Raw genomic sequence first — 20,550 nt, forward strand, 5'->3', positions numbered from 1 at the left:
CCTTTGACCTTTGACCACAACATTTTAATCAACTCATCCCTATGTCTTAGTCCATGTTTGGGCCAAATTTGAACGTTCTCCCTCATGCTGTTCCACAGATGTTGACCAAAAAAGGACAGAAAAAGCCAACATTTTTTCAAGGCATTGCAGTGATATCTAAGGTTGATTTCTGTTCTTTTGGTGGAGACAACTTTTTAAAACTATGGATGGCTGTTTTGTTGTTTTTGCCTGTTCCAGATTATCCGCAATGTGGCGCACGGTGAAAAAAAAAACGCCATCCACCCACTGTCACATGTCTGTTTTTCTGCAACATTTATTTACATCACATATGAGCAGAATACAGCGTCACTCTTCACAGAAGACCGGTCAACAAAACAAATATCAGATGGTCAATTTCTCTCTGAAATTGGCTCCCAGAACAGCTCCATCAAGCTCTGAAATAATATCAATAAATAAACAACATTCGTCTACATATTAAAGCAATTTCTTTAAAAGACATTTGTAATAGATGTTGAATGTCTGGTTGCTAGATTTGCTCTGATTTAGCATAAAAATAGTGATTTCAAAGACCTGTCTCTATGTTTGATTCATATGTTGGGTTAAATTTACTTTCATTGGCACAAATTACAAAAATTAGTTTTTGGTCTAGAGTGTAAGCTACATGCAATAATAGGATTTATTTGGGCATACCTTTAAATTTAAAGCTAAAATTGACAAAGGGGAGTATGGTTGCTATCCTGAAGCATGGGTTTGTGCTTTATAGCTAATTCTTCAACAGCACTTTCTATGGTGAATAAATTCAACACATTTTAGTTTGTGGTATTGGCTGATTCCAAGTTTGACTAAAAGACTGCTTTTAAATGATGTACATTCAGCAAAATCCTCTTCTCTGTAAACCTCAAGGATAAAAGGTTTTCTGAAAATGTTTTAGCTAATTCAGAGTGGCAAAACATGGGTTAACATTGAGCGGCAGAGCCAAATATATGGGAAAATATGCTGCAAGAGGCATCAAATTCATCTCTAGCCTCAATCAAAGTGCCTTTTTTCATCAAAATATCAGAATAAACTGTTGTTATAAATACAAAATGTGCGTATTCGGAGCAACATTAACAACAGCATCAACAAGAAGGAAAAATATCAATTTCAGCCAACAGAATAGAAGCTCAAAAATATCATTTTCCACATCAACTGTTACCAGCACCTTTCACAGCATGAAATAACCAGAAAATAACTTAAGAGCAGGATCCTGAAAAAAACAACTACAAAAAAAAAAACTCTCCACTTCACACAAAGCAAAGAAACTTAGAGATGCCTCGGCTGCAGCCTGGATGGTCCTTCAGAACTGATCCACAAAGCGTCCTTTATTCTTCAGTGTCATTCTCAGAAGTCACGGTGGAAAATCGATCATATCGACAGTTTTTCATGATGCTGAGGAGGTACAAAGCCAGCGCCATGTCCGAGTCTGCTCCACAGCTGCAAACCACACATCCGGGCTCCACGTTAACCTGCGACAGAAAATGTGTCCATTTACATTTAAAAATAATTTGCATGGATGTGTCACCCAAATGTCAGCGCATGACTCAAGATGCATTAGTCATTTTTGGTGGATGTAGATAAATTCAGCAGTGGGGCTGTTTAATTGTTGGTGATGGAAGCAGAAGGGACACTTTGTATAAATTATCATTGTAAGCTGGAGTTTTAATGAAAAGGAGAGTTTGGGAAAGTGCTAATTATACTCCCAGATATGGCCATTTAAGGCTGGCCTACAGCTGGTTAGTTAGCTTGTTTGGACGAAGATGGAAATGGCAATTCAGGCTTTGACTGATGACTATGGATTTTAAAATTATGGGGCCATTTCTGGCCAGAGTCGTTGCTCTTTCCTATACTCAAGTATTATGGGTAAAACCAGGGGTTGTCATATAGTCTAGCCTCAGCACCCAACACCGCCTCCTTAACCTCCTGAGACCTGAGATTTTATTGGACTGATTGTGAGTTACTCTTGCTTATTAAGGAACGGAAATTATGTCCACAAACCCCCTGAAGGCCCTGCTTCTGCAGAAAATACAGCATTGGATTGGTTTTGAACATTTATGATGGTCATATGCCGGCCAGTAGGTCAATTGTTGGGGGTCATTGCCACTGAGAGAGGAATGATAGAGTCATTTTTCTTTTTAATTTAATGATGGGCCACAAGAACTTTTTTGAGGTCAAGCATCAACAAAATTTCCAAGAAAAAAAAATGCATTTTTTGGAATTCCCAACAATTCAGAATAATTTACCTCAATTTCTGTGAAATTTGAAACATGTTTTAAAGGTATCCCGTAAAAAGTTCCCCAAAAAAGTCATTGTAAATTCCCAAAAAATATACAAGAAAATTGTTCAAAACAAGTCCCCCTCCAAATAGATTTCAAAAAATCCATTAAAATCTTTAGAAAATTCCTCCAAACTTCCAAACAAATTCCCTGAAATTTCTAGGAAAATTCTATAAGATTCCAAAGGACACCCCTCCCCAATTTCCAATCATGTTACCAAAATTAATAAATAACTTTCCCAAATTTCCATGAAAATACTTAAAAATTTCAAAGCAAAATCCCACCAAATTGAAATCAAATTCAGAAAAAATTACAGATGCTTTTCCTAAATCGTCATGGAAATTTCAGCGGCCGCCAAACAAATTTCCCCCAAAACATCCAATGAAACTGGAAAAATCACAAAAAATCCCATAAACAACAATTAAGAATTGTTGAGTAAATTCTCCAAAATATCCAGTCAATTTGCCAGTAAAATTGTATGGAAATTCCTGAAAATTTCATAGCAAATTATTCCACTGTTTTCAGCAAATTACTCAAACTTCAAAGGATATTCAGGCATCAAAAAATTTAAATTAGCAAAGAGATAGAACAAAATAAATGTTAAAAAAAAAAAATTCAAAAAAAGTAAAAGCCCTGGTTGGACATACAGGCATACATTTTGTTTATCTCCATTTCCCATGATAACCTGTCAATTTTGGATGTTTGCTATCAAAAACAACCAGGCTAGCTGTTTTACTTGGCTCCCATCTTTGTGCTAAGCTAGGCTAACTAGTTACTACATGCATTAGCAACACATCTGAAACTGTGCAAATTTAAGCAATTCTGGGGGAGAATTTACGTTACAATGGAAACAACTTAGAGCTACTGTGCAGCATTGAATCTGGCGCCCCCTATAGACGGCCATATTATTCATATCTCTCTTATGATTTTGCTTTGCTTACTTTTAAAATCAAATGTATTATTTACTTTGAGTTACTGCAATGAACTTGTTTGCTTTTTAAGGTCATAAAGAAGCACCATGGTTAATTTGAGCCTGTTTTATAACCATACAGAAACTTCTCACAGGAGCTTTAATGTCTAAATATAGCATTAAAGTAATGCACAGGTTGAATAAACAAGGCCTGACTGGCTAGGATGGGTAACTTTCCAGTCCTCATTTGTAAAAAGGAGACTGCTTTTGGCTAAGAAACACATTAAGTTGCAGATAAATCACAGAATATTCACTTTGACACCTGTTTTAGGTGCTAAAATAGATTAAACCATGATAACAGGAATTGACACTGATCTTGAGATCAGGGAAATTTGTTGCCATTAAGCATATCAAGGCTTTATGTTTCCCCTTTGTTCCAGTGTTAAAGCTAAGCTATCTGGTGTACTTTTTCTGGGGGTTTTATAACAAAAAACATCTGATCTTAAGCTGCCCCTTTTGCAAATCTTGATGTTTGGATAAATTTTGGCTAATCAAATTTGGCTAATTTTGCTAAAGCAGCAAGGTCAACTTCATATGATGACAAGCCCTAATTGGCCTGCGGGTGTTTTTTTCTATTTTCAAAAGCTTGCATCAAAGAAAATCAACAGTACAGCAGAGATGTGATGGCATCCTCGTTCTACGTCAAGGGGAGGAGGGTCAGCAGGGGCAGAAGGAGGAGTAGCAAATGCCTCTGCAGGCTGGACGGTGCTGCAGACGGGGTGGGGCGCTTCCTTCTGGGCCCGTTGCAGAGCGGCGTGTTGCAGCAGGAGATGCAGACTGAGTTTAGCCTGCCGGTGCAGAACTGCTGGTACCCAGAGGAGGCGATGAGGCAAGCGCCGGAGGAGGCGCAGGACTTCCGATAATGTATCCCTGCAAGAGAAATATATAAATGTCAACAAAGAGCAGCTTTGGTCAGTCCTTTACCCTTTTTCATAACCTAAACAGAGAAAAATGTGTTACTCTCTTTGGTTGTAATTACATTGCTTTGATTGAAAATGCTCCTATATGAAGCTATTGACTCTCTGCTCTTATTTACTGATAACTGTCAGTGTTATAAATGTTCCCACAATTTTACTGCTTGTATGAAGGAACTCATATCATGCAGAGCTGTAACTTTCTATTATACCCAAAGGCCCCCAATTCCCTGATCAAGTGATAGCTTCCTATCTGGTATTGATGCTACATATAATGGGTGTCTATGATATGTTACAGAACACATTTTATCGTTTATGTACTCTTCTTATTGGGTTGTTCTTTCATTATTTGCCTCTGCTGTCCTCAATAAAACCTCCCTGAATTAAATGGAGGCAGAATCTTTCATTATAAAGGAGACGTATCTATAGCTATTTCCTATATAATAGGGACTTAATGACTGCTAGACATAGTAGTTGCAGGGGTGTGTCTAAGGGTTCTGCCAGGGGTGGGACAGGCCCCCATTATCTCTAATTTTGAGCCATCCCCAAAATCCTTACTCATTAATGGCTGTTTAACCTTATTAGCACTTTTACAGTAAAATTAAATTACTTTTAGGAGGCTTTAACCGAATTTAATGCAATTTCTGGGAAAACAAGGAAACAAAGCAAACGTTAGCTTAAACTGCAGGAGTAAGTTAGCAATAAAGTCCATGCAGTAAATAAATTAGGAATTATATAGTTAATAGAGCTTAAAACAAAATATTTTATTCAATCAAAGCACATAGATTAGTGCCATTGTTAGCAAATGAACACTTGAACTCTGTCACAACAGCAGTTAGCTAGTTAGCCAAGCATGCTATTGTAGATTGTTATTCAATGGATAATCATATTCATCTGCAGGTTTATAGTGCTTTACTTTGAGTGTTACTAGTTTGTAAAAGCAACAAAATAATCCAAACTCAAAACTGGGTTCAAATTTTGGAGTTTTGAAAATAAACTAGCTTTAAGTTTGAAGATGTTTTTGGTAAGCTACGGCTATCTTGGGTTTAACAGACTAGAATTGAAGCAAAAACAATCCATGAAGCAAAAAGAAAAAAAAAAAGACAGGACAGAGCCAATATTATTAGCCTTAACTGTGTTAGCATAGGGCTAGCATAGCTTCCAATGATTTCTATTCAGCTAGTCTTGATTAATTCAACCTACTTACAGTTCATGCTAGCTAATTCCACTACATAAAAAAATGACTCAAAAGTCCAATAGTTAACAAGTTGTTGTTTAGGCAGATAGAGACACATTTCAACCTCTCAAATGAAAAAAAGGGCAGCACAGAGATGCTAATATTAACCTTAACTGGACTAGCATAACTAGCAGTGGCTTCGATACACTTAGCCTTAGACTACAGAGTTTATAAATACATGCTAAACTAAATTCAACTGTATTTTCATTGTTAAATATCGTTGCTGTTAGAAAATAAATCAATTTGACTTGCAATCCAGACTCTGTGACACCAGTAAGCCAAACATACTCACTGAAATGGTTTAGTTTAAAGAATTAGCTTTTTGATATTTTATTATAGCAAATATAATTCTGTTTTAATGAGACAAGCTGAAGGAATAACTGTCACCCAAACGAGAAAATGGCAGCAAAGAGCCACAAATATTATCCTTAACTGGGCTAGCATAATTAGCAGTCACTTCCATGCAGTTACTTAAGACTACAAAGTTTATTTAACCCATGTTATGTTTTTTATGTTATTTAATCCTACATTCGTTGTTACTGTTTGTAAAACAACAGACTTGACTTGGATGCCTGATTCTGTGTCAACCTCAGTTAGCTAGTAAGCTAAACACGGTAATGTCAGATGTGTAGTTCAAGAGTTAGCATATTGAAAAGAGCAAATATGTATGTTCAGAAATGTTATGGAAAAACAAGCTGTTGGAATTAACATTACTCAAACACTAATAATAACATTAACCCTACATTTCTTCACACTGGAACACACACTTTGACTCAGAAGTCAGTTAGCTAGTAAGCTAAACATGCCAATTGGAATTGTTGTTTAGTTTTAAGAATTAGCCCAATGATGTTTTCAGCAACTTTAATGCCATTTGGTAAAACAAGCTGGATTTGATGGATTAAACATTATCCAAATGCAACAAAGGCAGCATAGAGCCATTCATGTAAGCCCTAACTAAGGTAGCACAATTAGCAGTGGCTTCCCTGCTGTTAGCTCAGGATAGCATAGCATATTTGAAATTTATGTAAGGTTATCTAATCTTACTTTTTTGTTTCTGTTAGCAAATAAAAATAAAAATTGACCTGGAAGTCTGAGTCTGTGACAATAACAGTAAGCTAGTAGGCTAAACATGTTAGTCATGGTTGTTTAGTTTTAAGAATTACTGACGTTTTTTTTTTTTAGCAAATTTTAAGCTATCTTTTGTCTTTAGAAAAATAAAAATGGGTAGGGCTCCATTTACAAAAAATCAATAACAATAAACATTCCCAAACTGCAAAAAAGCTGGGACAGATAAACTAAAACTTGCCTAAACTAAGCAAGCATAAGGTAAATATCACTGGCTTCCATGTTAGCATTGACCTATGTAGCATTGCTAGTCAAACAGATCATAATTATTGCTACTGTAAGCAAATAAACATTTTTTACTTTTATCTCTCATTCAGTGGTGACAGTTGTTAGCTAGTTAGTTAAACATGCTAACTGCAGCTATTTTATCCTTTACAATGTCTTCTGTTTTAATCAATAATTGTCTCAATTGTTAAAATAGGCCTGTAGGGGTGTCACAATACCTTGCAACAAAATTACAATCTGACAAATATCGTTTTACGGACAATTTCAATTGATTAAGCCAAAACGTAGTCCTAATCTCCTTGTTAATCAGCAGGGGGCACTACCAGCTGCTTCTCGAGCACAATGCCAAACATAATTTCTTATGTTTGACCCTAAAACTAGAAAAGTATCATAAGGAAAAAAGAGGAAATGGGCATGTAGTGATGTTACAGTCAGATAATTCAAATGAAAATAAACATGTTTTTTCATAATTTGGCTTAAATCTCATGTATTTGTTGGAAACGGTGATAAAATCATCTCACAAATCTAGTAATGTGATCTGTATGATATTGGGGCTAGAGTATATTATTTCAAGTCTAATTTTGAACCCATTTCAACTACTTATTCTCCATTTTTTAAGCTTTTGGACAGCCTAAATAGAGACACTGCCTTCTATTTAGCAGCCTACAGACTGAACCATTTTATTTTCTGTAACATTGCACAAAGCTAATCTAATGTTGTGTCAGTGGCAGTTGAAGAAAAGGCTCCTCTCTTTGACAAATGAGCTAAATAAACCATTCCAAGGAGATAGTGTTCGCTGGGAGTGAAACCACAGCAATACACCACCATCGAACAGCCTCCTTAAAACAAAGATGGGGCCCCAGGTTTGTTTGTGTAGCCGTATTTTTACACTGCGTGGAAAAACTGATGCTACACAGTGTGATGGTGCCTCTGCAAACCAATGCTATCTGTATCACAGCGAGTGTATCCACACATCAATCCGTGCCTCTCTATCCGCCTTTGAAGCTGAGCAGAAGAACAAAATAACAGATAACAATGTCTATTACGCTGAAAATCACAGGGGGTTACTTCGACCTGCTCGGCTTCTTCTGCTGGGTTAGAAAGCCATGTATTTTTTGGATTCAAAGGTGTTTGAACAGCAGAAAGAAAGGGATGGTCTGGCATCCTTCAGGGACTTATTTTTCATATCATTAGTCATTTTAAAGCTAAGAGAGGCACCAACTGCTGATTTAATGTGTTGTTTATCCATGCTTTGCTTGCATAAGTTAGAATAAATGAGACATTATCGCAAAAAACGTATATTTTTTTGGCCTGCTGTTTCCAGACAACCTTGTTTACGACATTGTCTCCCAGTGAAGACATCAATATTTATGCTAATTGCCAACCCTGTTCTGCATCAAGAGGATTGCTGGGTGCTTAGCGACTTAATATAATTGCCTGCCCTCATATGACTGGCAGAGGGATAAAACTAAATGCTCAGACATGGGGTGTAACTACTTTGCAAAATGTTAAGCTCTTTCGCTAGATTCCAATCACCTTTCTTTGACAGATAAAGTAGATCTCTTGCTTTTGATGTGGGAATTTTTGGCTGACCACTATCATATTTCTTGGATTCCATTTCAAGGACTATGAAACCATGAAACCTACTATGCTGCTTACACCTCAGTCGAGACAACTTTTCCACAAACACAGAAAACAGCCACAAAGAATTTTAATAAATTGCCCCCTTACCGTCGGGTTTGACCAACACCTCCTTCTGGCACATGTCCTGTACGTTGACGGTGCAGTTGACGATGTACTCTGGTGTGGAGCAGTCATTGTGCTTCATCTCCTCACACTGGTAGCACTGGATCTGAAGGGCATCTCCTGCATGCCGAACACAAAGCAACAACACAAAATACGTCATTGTGGACAAGAAGGACATCTCTAGATGTCAATGTCACTAATTCATTAATGGTGTACACAATTAGTAGATTTAAGCTAAGCAAGTTCCTGTTGAGTACTCTGGCTCTCTATTATCTATACCTTTTGTTACTTCTACATCAGGGTCTCGGGGGTCCCACTGACAGAGCCTATCTCAGCTCTGTCAGTGGGTGAGAGACCCTGAATTGGTGTAACCTCACTGCCAGATAGACTGTTCCATATATCCATTGCATGGATATACTAACATTCATCTGGGAAACATCCTAAACATCCTATAGAATGCATTTGGGAAAGGTAGGACTTTTCAAAATATTCTCAGAAGGTGATTGGATGAACATTGTGTCAACTCACATCTACAGGCAATTTAGCATCCCCAACCAGCCTAGCAAGCATGTCTTTGGGAGGAAGCTGAGGTACCAGAATGGAACATGCAAACTCAACTCAGAAAGGCTTTGGTCAATGAAGGACTACAACCAGGAACTTGAAGACGTTTTGCCTCTCCCCTGAAAGGCTTCGTCAGCTCTAACAGTGGCCACGGCCAGAAATACAGCCTCTGTCCACTATTGGTATGACCAAGAAATGGAAAGGTTAAGTAACAGGAAGTGTTTGCTTTACTTACTTTACTTTAAGTAATTTCTGAAGTAAGAAAAACTGAGAAGTGGGACCTATTATCTAAATATCCCTAAAACTGAAACAAAGACACTCTGAGGAACTTCAGTACCTTAAGTCAGTGGTTCTGAACCATTTCCTCTTAAAGTACCCTCTAAATGTGACTAAGAAAAGCTGATCCTCCCCAAGACTCACATGAAAAGAAAAAGTGACTAATTGCTGTCAAAAATCAACATCAAATTTAATAGTTTAATTGATAAACCCCTAAAAAGACCTATACGTGTTTTCTTACCGACCTTTGTACAAACTACTTATTAACTATTTTATCATGGTTTTAGTCGGTATGTGCAAATAAAATTTTGGCAGCCCCCCCCCCCCGGAGATCTTTGGTGCCCCAGGTTGGGTACCCATGCATTAAATTACCATTTTGTAACAGCTGGGATGCAAACAACTAGGTTAGCTGTGTTTGTCTTCACGCTAACTAGGTAAACTAGAACTGAAAACCGAAGTAATGGACCAATTTAAATCAATACCCTGCCAAAAAAAAACACAAAACAAAAAAAATTAATGGCATCCAAACTGGCACCTTGTAACATTTTTAAAAGCATTCCAAAAAATACAATACAAAAACATTCAGCCCTTTAAAGGCAGCTGAGAACTAGCATGGTTCTTGTGTAGAAGTTATCCTAGCCAAAAAAAACTGCATGTTTGACTTCGATAAAACTTTATTTACCACTTTTGATTGAAAATAAATTCACTCATTGAGCTGGAAGAGAAACACTAAATCCATACCTATAAAATAAAGCATAAAAAGATGTTCAGCTGTTTTAGGATCAATTGAGAGTTAGCATCCTTCTTGGCAAGAAGTTGTCCTTCAACCCTTAAAAGTACAGGAAGTTAAAAGAAACATAAAACATTTTGATTTAAGAAAAAAAACAACTTTGAATTATCACTTTTAATAAATTAAATATACTTACTGAGCTCAAAGGGGGATTTTCTTAATCACAAACCCAACCAGGCTAGCTGTGTCAGTCTAGCTAACTAGCTAGCTAACTAGCTAAGCCAGAGCTGAAAACAGAGGAGAACAAGAAGCCAGATTCTGTCTTGCTAACAGGAAATCCACCAACCGGTAACTTTAAAACTCACACAATATCATATTAGGACTTGTTTGTTAAATCTGTAGTGAAATAAACAACAACAAAAAAAGGTTAGCTTGGAGATTAGCAGAGACAGCTAAGCTATGCTAGCCTGTGCTATCTGTTAGAAGGGCAAACATTCACACATAAGAGCAGCAGGCTTCAAATGTTGTCTTCTTTTCTTTTAGATAGCAACACGCATCACGTATAAAGTTGTTTTTTACAACTCTGACAACATTTTCAGTGCATTTAATGACTTCTACGTTAGCCTTTAGCTCCTCTTCTCAACACATCAACATCTCTTCTTTCCTGGACTATTTTTACTGTAGTTTTTCCCTGTGTTTGATGTTTTCAAGTACTAATACCTGAACATAACGCTCACATTCCCCACATTTCATGAATCTATTACCAACCCTCTTTTTTATCTTTTCCTGGAGTCAAGCAGTGGAGGCTTTTATGGATTTGGCTTTGTGCGAGTGCCTTTGATGGTGTTGCAGCTAAAAAGAAGACTAATGGCACTTCATGAGTGCAATGCCACCGTCTCTGTTTTCTGTGACATTACGCCTTCTAGAAAGAAGGGCAGCAGCCGGGCTTTGTGGCTTTACGAAGCACGTAGGAAATGCAATCTTTGGTGTTTCTCTGCTGTTTTTTACTGGCTCTCTCGTGAGTGTCAACAGAGGGGTTATGGATTCACACACTTGAGGTGAGAATGAGCTGTAAAGAAGCAGAAAACACACGAAAAGGGTTGTTTAAACTCCCTTTTAACTGGTGGGTTTTTATAGGTGATAAAGCTCCATTTACAACACAAACAGGCAGTAAGAAAAGGCTCGGTGCACACTGGCGAAGCCGAGATTGCCCGTGTGAATTCTCTTCCCCTGAGATAATAAAAATGTGAATTTCCGACTGCTTGCACTTTGTCTTCTTGTAAAGATAACACTCAGCACTTCTTGGGGCTTTTGCAAATTTCATCTGATGCTTTTAAAGGCTGAAAACTCATTTATTTTTACTGCGCATGCCCTGCAGAAAGGGCAGAGCATCTGCAGAAACTTTGTGGTGTAAAACAGAGAAAATACAACAGCTCTGAGTCGAGATACTGTTCATCGAAAGAGGCATTTTGCTGCTTCTACTTGAATTGTCTAGCGATGATATTAAATCAGAAATTTACCATAATTTTTCTGCAGACAATGTGCTTTAAGTGCAGAAAAGTCACGTATTTTCATCTCATTAAATCATTGGTGCTGTCCAAATGGTGTTTGTATTGGAGCTCCTTTTTTCATTGGCGAAGACTGATTTTGGGGGCTTTCTGTGCAATTATTCCAGGGGCCTTGGAAGGTTAAATTGCTCACAAGGCAATCCTATGCTTTTAATTATAACAGTCAGTCTTCCTGGGCTTTTGCCCCTCTCATTTCTGCCATGCATGTCCTGCAGACAGGCCAGAGCCTCTGTTAAAGCTTAGTGGCGAAAAACTGAGAGAACAACAGCTTTGAGTCAGGATTGTGTTGGTGAAAAATGAGATTTTGGTGCTTTTATTAGAGCCTTTGAGGCAATTTAAGGGTCATGTTTGCAGACAAGGTGATTTATGTGCAAAAAGCAAAGCGTCTTTTCACGAAAATTTCTTGAATTATTGGCGAAGACCACTTTGGGGGGCTTTCTGGGCAACTTTAAAAGGGAGGTAAGACAGAAACTTCATGCAAGACATTCTTTATAGGTTTTAATCACAAAAGTCAGTCTTCTTGGGCCTTCATTTTAAACTTTTAAAACCTAAAAATTCAACTACTTTAGTTGGCAATGCCCTGCAGAAAGAGCAACATATTTGCAGAAGCAGGAGTCAAGCTTATGTGGGTTAAAGTTGACATTTTGGTGCTTTTACTGACCATTTTTACACTAATTTAAGAGCAGACAGCATGCTTTATGTGCATGATACATAATGCATTTGTATTGGACGACTTCATATCATTGGCGTGGCCTGATTTTGGAGCTTTTTATGCAATTATTTCAGGGAAATTGGAAGGAAAATTGCTCACAAAACTTTCCGTTTTGCTCTTACTTACAATAGCCGGTCTTTTGGGCTTCTGCCCCCTTTTATTTCTGCAGTGCATGTCCTAAAGCAGGGGTGTCCAAACTTTTTCCACTGACGGCCACAAACAGAAATATAAAGGAACGCTGGGGCCAGTTTCATATACCGTACCTTGAGAACATTAAAGTTATTAATGGGTTATTAATTAGTTATTAAATAGGGTAAGGTGGTTGACAAGGCAAATTGCAATTGATTTGAGGATTTCTAGAAAGCCAATAAGATTTCAGGAGAACCTGATTGGCCCTGGCTTTCACTGGCTACGCCCCTGTAACGATATTGGTGCTGCTATTTGCTGCTGTTCTCATTTGGGTAGTTATAAATCAAGATATCAATATTAATTTGGTTGCCAATATGTTTATCATCCAAGTGTCATCTTATTTTAATCCAAAATTTCAAAAACACATCAGTAAATTCTTCTTGTCAAAATGTTTGTTTACATAGTTAGCATGGTAGCACCTCTTGCTAAAAGTAAGTACAATAATGCTTCATGTTCAGATGTGGGCTATATTTCATTTAATTTTCAAAATCGAATGTGGGCCAAACAAAAGTTGACCACGGGCCGCATTTGGTTGCCAGGCCATAGTTTGGACATCCCTGACCTAACGAAAGGTCAGAGCCTCTGTTAAAGCTTTGTGGCAAAAAAACAGTGAAAATACAGTTTTGAATCAAGATTATGTTGGTGAAAAATGAGATTTGTGTTCTCTTACTGGCATTTTAAACTAATATAAAGGCCATGTTTGCAGACAATTTGCCGTAAGAGCAGAAAGCTTCACTAAAACTTATTGAATTGTTGGCAGTCTAATTTTGAGAGGCTTTCTGGGTGTTTTCACAGTGGGGCAAGATGGAAAATTACTACAAAACAATCTTTGGGCTTTCCCCCTTTATTAGAAGCTTGTTTTGATTAAAATGCAATTATTTCTTCGAGTCAACGTCCTGCAGAAATGGCGGAGCATCTTCCAGAGATTTGTGGAAAATGTTACAACTCTGAGTCTGGATCATGTTGGTGGAAAATAACTCCTCGTGCAGACAGCATGTTTTATGTGCATAGGTATAATGTGTTTGTATTGGAAGTCATTTTATCTTTGGTGTAGCCTGATTTTGGGGGCTTTCTTGGCGATTTTACAGGAGGCAAGAAGGGAACTTGCTCCAAGACGTTCTTGAATAGTTTTAATTATAACACAGTCTTCTCCTGGCTTTTGCCCTCTTCATTTTAAACCTTTAAAGCCTAAAAATTCAATTATTTTTTGGCCATGTCCTCCAGAAAGAGGGTTTAGAGTCTGCAGAAGCTTTGTGGAACAAAACAGGGAATATTTAACTAACATTCTTGTGTTTCTGCTGGATCCTATGAGCAACTTTGATGATCTTTTTATGCAGACATGATTTATATATGGGGGTATAGGGGGAAAGGTGTACTCTTGCAAAGTCATACTTTAATCGACAAAGTCCAGTTGTACTGTGCAGTTTTGCAGGGTGGGTTGAGAGAGGATTTTGTTCTTAGCAGTCTTTATTGTGGTATTAATGACAAATGTCAGACCTTTTGGGGCTTTTTCCACCTTCATTTGAGGCCTTTAAAGCCTAAAATATTTTTTACTGTGAAAGCTTTGAGTTACGATAGTGTCTATTATAACAAAAATGGACATTTTGGTGCTTTTAGTTGATCATATAAATGATTTCAAGATCATTTTTGCAGATGAAATGTTTTATGTGGAGCAGACATGACGTATCCTGACATGGGCTCTTGTATTTCCTGGGCTGCGTCTGGGTAATTTTTATGAGGGCGAATGAAGAGAATCTACGCTGGTTTTTACTACAGAAGTCTTCTTGTGGCTCTTAAAAGAAGCTTCTTAAGCCTAAAACTTAAGTTATTTTGCTGTGAGTGTCGTAGAGAAAGAGCAGAGCATCTGCAAATATGTTGACATAAAATTTAAACTATTTTAGTCAAGATTGCACCCGTCAAAACGGACATTTCTTGTGCTTTTACTAGACTCTTCCAGCAATTTTCAGGACAGTTTTGCAGACATTGTGCTGCATGTGCAAACGTATCTTTCTATCATTGCTAAAGTCCATTTCCAGGGGCATTCTCTGCAGATTTAGCAGGGAAATGAGCGATGCATTTGCTTCCAGAATGTTCCTTATCAAGCTTTATTTAATCTATTTTGGCTGTGCATCTAAATATTAGCTCTAAGTCAAGATTATGTTGGTCAAGTTGAAATTTGATGCGTTTTACTCAACTTTCCAGGGAATTGAAGGATAAATCTGCAGACAGCATGCTTAATGTGCAGAATACATGACCTATTCTCACTAGGGCTCGTTAAATCATTGGCGAAGTGCACCTTTTTAAGCTTTTTGGCAACTTTAGCAGAGGCATGAGAAGGGATTTCACTCATGAGGCATTCTGTATTGCTTTCCTGGGAGTTGCCATTTATTTCTTAAGCTTTTAAAGCCTGAAGTTTATTTATTTTTACCGTGTATGCCCTGCAGAAAGGGCAATCTGCAGTAGCCTTGTGGCGTAAAACAGAGCAGTGTTACAGCTTTGAGTCAAGACTATGTGGCATTTTTGCCATTTAATTGACCCTTGAAGGAAGCCCAATTTTTGGGGCGATTCTTGCAGAATTTTGCTCACATGCTGTTCGTTGTAGCCAGTCTTAATTAGCACGGATATTAGATTTATACCAAACCTGCCAAACTCAATTTCCCTCAGATTTCTTCATCATACGGAGGCATTCAATCAAGAACTCCAGCCCTTACAAACACGCGTGCCCTTTCCTTCCCAACATCCAACACAGGCAATCCGTCCCTGCTGACATATATTACCGATGTAATTATTGAAGTGGCACCAATCATTAATCTCCACTCCAACAGCGCCATCAAAACGCATCTGATAAAGGTCCCACATATAACATCACAACCTAGGGCTAATTATTTTAAAGCAAGCAAATGCCAGCAGCCTCCATCCATCACTGTGATAACAAAGTGCGCTCTTATTTTGGAGGGATATCTGTCCTACTGGAGGGTAAAATCAGAGCTTATCAGTCTCAGGGAAGATCTCTGCTTTTTGTTTTTCCTTTTACAACAAAACAGATAAGGGAAATCTTTTGCATTCAGGTGAGAATTTGCAGAATCTTTATCTTCTTATGAAAATCCTATTAACTATAATCACTGCAGGCTGTGCAAAACAATAAAATAATGGAGTAAAATCAGTGGAAAGAGCTCCAAAGGCACAAACGCAGCATCCTCAGCAGAATCTCCCAGACAGCTGCCACCGTTGGAACCAAAAAATGTGTGCATGATTTGTGCCTTTAATTGGTGCCAAATGCGCACAAGGTCCCAGCTCTGTGCGTAAAATCAGCACCAAAAGCGCCGTATTATTGCTAATTTTTGCGCATTATCTCTCCATGATTCACGATGTTTCCTGACAAATGTATACATGTGTAAATGTGTTTATATTATTCAAATCTGATGGCCATACTTTAGCCAGATTACGCAGAGAAAATGAGTCACTAACAGGCAGCAGTGCGTGTTTTTAAATCTAAATAGGTCTGAGCATTTGGGATCCAAGTATCCGGAGATTAGTGGACTTAATTTTCTGTGCCATGGATGCAAATAATAGGAAAAAAAAATCTAATTTTGTTGGTAATGTTTGCATTTTGCCCGTTACGCACGGATGCAGGGTGATAAATGTCATCCATGTAGCACGTATCGCAACAAAACATCAATTTTAGAAGCACACGTGCGCTCCAAAGTGCGTAAAACAGCTCCACAGCCTCTCCAACTCGCTCCATCCTTACCTGCGTCAAGAAAGACTCCGAATAAAGTCGCGAAAATGAGAAGACGCATTCTCTCCCAGAAGCCGCTCGGAGGAGAAACATCCGACCTGGTGAGCTCGTTTTAGGCGGAGGAGGCATGAAGGAGGAGGAGGAACCGCCTCGGAGGAAGCCCCGACCCGGACCAGTTCATCCTCTCGGCTCTGGTTAGAGGTGAGAGCGGAAAGCTCCGGAGCGCGCGAAGAGAGGGAGGGAGAGTTTGTGAGGAGCAGCGCGCGAGTGGAGACGGAATCAGAGCGCAGAAATCATAAAAAGTACCACGTGATGAGCGCACAGCTGGTGTGTCAATATCTCAGCTATGCTGTTTGGCTTTGCGCGCCTATACGCAGAAATGCAACATGTCGTTTTAAACACATCTGAAGATTCACGCGCTTATGATTGGCTGTTTTAAAGCTACGGTGTCATAACTGTTCATACATTTATTTAAACACACATTTATCTCATCATATACTACATATGGTACGGAAATGTACGGTGGCCCCAAAAGTGAACTGCAAAAACATTTCATGAACGCAACAATTATTTAGAAAACACAAAAACAATTCCCAAAAACAGATATTTTACAAAATCCAAAAAGCATGAAGTGCAATGCAGAAAAAAAATCATGAATTCCAAAAACATTTTGTGAACTGCAAAAAAAAAAAAAAGGAAAAAAATGACATGCAAGAATATTTTTTGAGAATGCAAAAAAGTTGCGTAATCAAAATATTAAATGCACAAAAAGAGAATTTCATTAAAAAATATTTTGTAAAACTAAAACCTTTAACATAAGCAAAAATATAAGTGCAAATTAAAACGGTGCAATGCAAAAAATGTCTTTCAAAAATTAAACATTTGCCAATGCATGCAGATGTTTAATGAGATGCAAAACAATTTTATTATACAAAAACATTTCAGGAAATTCAAAATAATTTTTTAAACAATGCTTGAGACTGATTAAATGTTTTTTTTTATATTTCACAAAACTTTTATTTTGAATTATTTTTTTCTGTCAGTAAAATGTTAAAATGTACGAATGAATAAGGGATTTATAATGACACTAATGATGCTTTAATTAGTTTGAAATGATAATTTATTAAATTGACATAACATGAAAACTTCTTTTTTTTTTTTTTGGTTTTTGTACACATTTTTTAAAAAGTTTTTATTTATATTTTAAATGCATTCTGGGATTTATTGGGCTAAAGGTTTGGCGTGTCTGTTTTTACTGTATTGATCATAATATTGACACATTAATATCGTCTCCTTTTGATTTTTGAGCAGAATTCCATTCTTAGGAATATTTCACACACATTGTAGTTATTTATTTATTATTTCATTTTTTTAATCTTTTTTTTTGGGGGGGGGGGGGTGTTTTTGTTGCATTTCTTTTGTCCTGAGTGCCGTAGTTATTCAAATATTGGTGCATTAAATTTGTTTTACTTTTTATTATCATGAGTTTCGATTTGAACCCTCCCATGTTTCATGTTAGTAGGAGTGTTTGAACATGCTACTGACAGGTGTTTTTTTTTTTTAACCTGTTACATTGATTATTCAAACCTTAAGTTGCGCTGAATGTCTACACTCAGTTTCAGATTTTAGTTTTGCAAATATCTAACCAAGTTCGCTCAAAACAAAATGGGTCATCGATTTCTCAAAGGTGGCTGGAGATTATCGCTCCACACCACCACCCACTTATTCTATCAGTGATAGATCAACTGAAATTTGACCCAAACAAAAAATGTGAGAGTCTCTAGATTCAGGAGTAGGTCAAAGAACACTACAACGATTTTTGATTCCCTCCTCCACACATACACTTGCACTCAAACTAATTTTCTTTTTAAAGTCAAAGTCCAAGAGAGCCAGCTGATGGTGTTGACTCTCTGGCACACACAACCCAACTGAACTGAGCACCAACCTGCTCCCTATGTAGCCTCCCAGCCCTGCTGATTACCAACAGCTCTCAGCTGGGAGCAGAAATCTCAGATGCACCCAGTTTTTCTAAACGAGCAGGGTGATTCGTGACCAAGTATTGTGGGAAAACCAACTAATTTCTAACAAATCTTACCATTCATTACACCATTTTATCCCCCTTATTTCCCCTAATGTTTCACACATTATTACAGTAAAAGCAAACCAGGACCCTCACTGGTATGCATTTGTTTTATTAGGGCCTGAGCACCAACCTCAGCCGGACCCTAATGTCTCAGAAGAAGCATGAATTCTGGGGCTTTAACGTGCTCAAACTCACCCAGATTTACAGAAAACTGCCCCCAGTTGAAGTTTTTACATTTTGGTTGAATTGTGCAAGTCCATTGTGCAGGGGCCCCAAACGTGAGATAGGGAACTTGGTAAGAGCTACGGACATGAAAATTGGTACACATATGTAACTTGATAAGATGGGAAAAAAAGTCTCTTGGGGCCATCCTCTAAAATGTACAGGAAGTGCCCTACAAACAGTTAAGTGTCAGATTTTGGCGTTTTTGGGTAATTCACAAGTTAAGTATTTTAATAAACTTTTCCGAGGGATTAAATCCGATTGACTGCAGAATTTTTTTGCTCACACTAGACAACCTGTAGATCTTCACTGGTGTAAACTGTAAATTTTCACCATAGGGTGCAGCCATGGCCAAAGTGCAGCCTAAAACATCTTTTTTGTACATTTTTTTCAGTGAAAATACACCAATAATGCCTTGTAACTTTTTAATGCTTATGCAAATCTTCACCAAACTTCACAGGGATGATTACACATTGATCCTGAATACGTTTATATATCAGTATCATTACTTTGTCACAGCGCCCCCTTCTGGCAACTGAACGTTTCTGCTCTGTTTTTTTATTTCCCTTTAAATATTCAGCCCCTGCACAGCATTCAGCCTAGGCTTATGATTTTTGGTCTGCAAATTGATCAACACAAGACCTACAAAAAAGCCTCTTGGACTCTTGCCCAAATCCCAACAGGAAGTCCACCAGCTTCATCTCAATTTCAAAATTGATTTCAATTTCAATTTCAAGAAATTTTTGATGGTGCCAAATGACTAACCTAACATAACTTTACTATATAACATTCTGTGATCTTTTGCTTTTTCTTGCAAGTCAACAGCATCACACTAAACACACCTACATGCAAACATCTCAGCATAGCGCCCCCTACTGGCAACAGGAAGTGATGCAAATAGTTCATATCTTCTTTTCTCTTACTGTGCCTAACCTATTGAGCTCTTATTTTGAAAGAAAAGCGTTAATAATTGGCCACAACACAATTATGTTTCACTGAAGGATGTCTCACTGGCAATGGCGAGCATTTTAATATCTCGCCAATTTGACAGGAAGTATGTACGGCTCTCATACCAAACATCTGATTGCCTTCAAATTTCACATGTAAGATCAAGGTCTGCCGCTCTAAATATTCAAAGGACAATTGCATCATTTTTATGTAGCATTTCTTCTGGAAACAGGAAGTGACACAACTGGGCCATTTCTTTATTGGCAAGCAATTCATCCAAGTGAGCATAAACAAACTGCATTTCTTTATCTGTGCATAAATGCCCATCAAGAGGCTAAATGTTTGAAATCCTTTTATGCAGAGCATGAACATTAGAGCAAATTGTCTGAGCTTCATTTTCCCATCTGACAGATCGTGAGGAGGGTGGTGAGTACACACAAGGCCCTTGGGGTGAAATAATTCAAGGTTTTATCCAAACATTTTTATTTACGGTGCAAATAAAAAACAAGAATGAATCACCTGGTGATGCATGCACGCACCCACTTATGTATGCACAAGGATGCCTCATGCTTCCACAATATGGGAGATTTTTGCATTTTAGTGTCTGAATTAACTAAATGATGATTAAAGCAATGATGTTTGTTTTAGTTGAGCAGATGTGTCCATCTATATGGCACACTTTTGCTTTGAGGGATTTTCCTCAAACTTTGCACACATGTCCATTCCTATGCAAAGATGACCAGATTAGATTTTGGAGGTCACTGGTCAAAGTCACTGGGCCTCATGTTTGCCCATAGCTTAAAGTATGTCTAAGAACCTGCACCTGCAGTTATTGCTTTGATTAAGCGCCCCCTGGTGGTGGATTTTAAATACTTTACATATATAATATATAAACAAATAGACAAACACACTCTTGAGCTCAGGTTGAAATAGGAAATAGTTTCTCATATTTATTTAGGAAATAGTTACATAAAATATAGCATTAAAGTCTGG

General features: G+C 37.7%; 1 protein-coding gene across 1 annotated transcript; it reads right to left on the reverse strand.

Moving 5' to 3' along the window:
• Window positions 1-449: 449 nt before the first annotated feature.
• LOC121506402 (ly6/PLAUR domain-containing protein 1-like) lies at window positions 450-16,547 on the reverse strand. The gene is made up of 4 exons (XM_041782192.1): window positions 16,317-16,547; window positions 8,515-8,649; window positions 3,894-4,152; window positions 450-1,505 (listed from the first exon to the last, which is right to left on the reverse strand). The coding sequence occupies exons 1-3, from the start codon at window positions 16,363-16,365 to the stop codon at window positions 3,920-3,922; spliced, it is 417 nt and encodes a 138-aa protein (XP_041638126.1). The 5' UTR covers window positions 16,366-16,547; the 3' UTR covers window positions 450-1,505; window positions 3,894-3,919.
• Between the last annotated feature and the right edge of the window lie 4,003 nt (window positions 16,548-20,550).

Source organism: Cheilinus undulatus, linkage group 24 (assembly GCF_018320785.1).
Source record: "Cheilinus undulatus linkage group 24, ASM1832078v1, whole genome shotgun sequence".
NCBI classification, from domain to species: domain Eukaryota; kingdom Metazoa; phylum Chordata; class Actinopteri; order Labriformes; family Labridae; genus Cheilinus; species Cheilinus undulatus.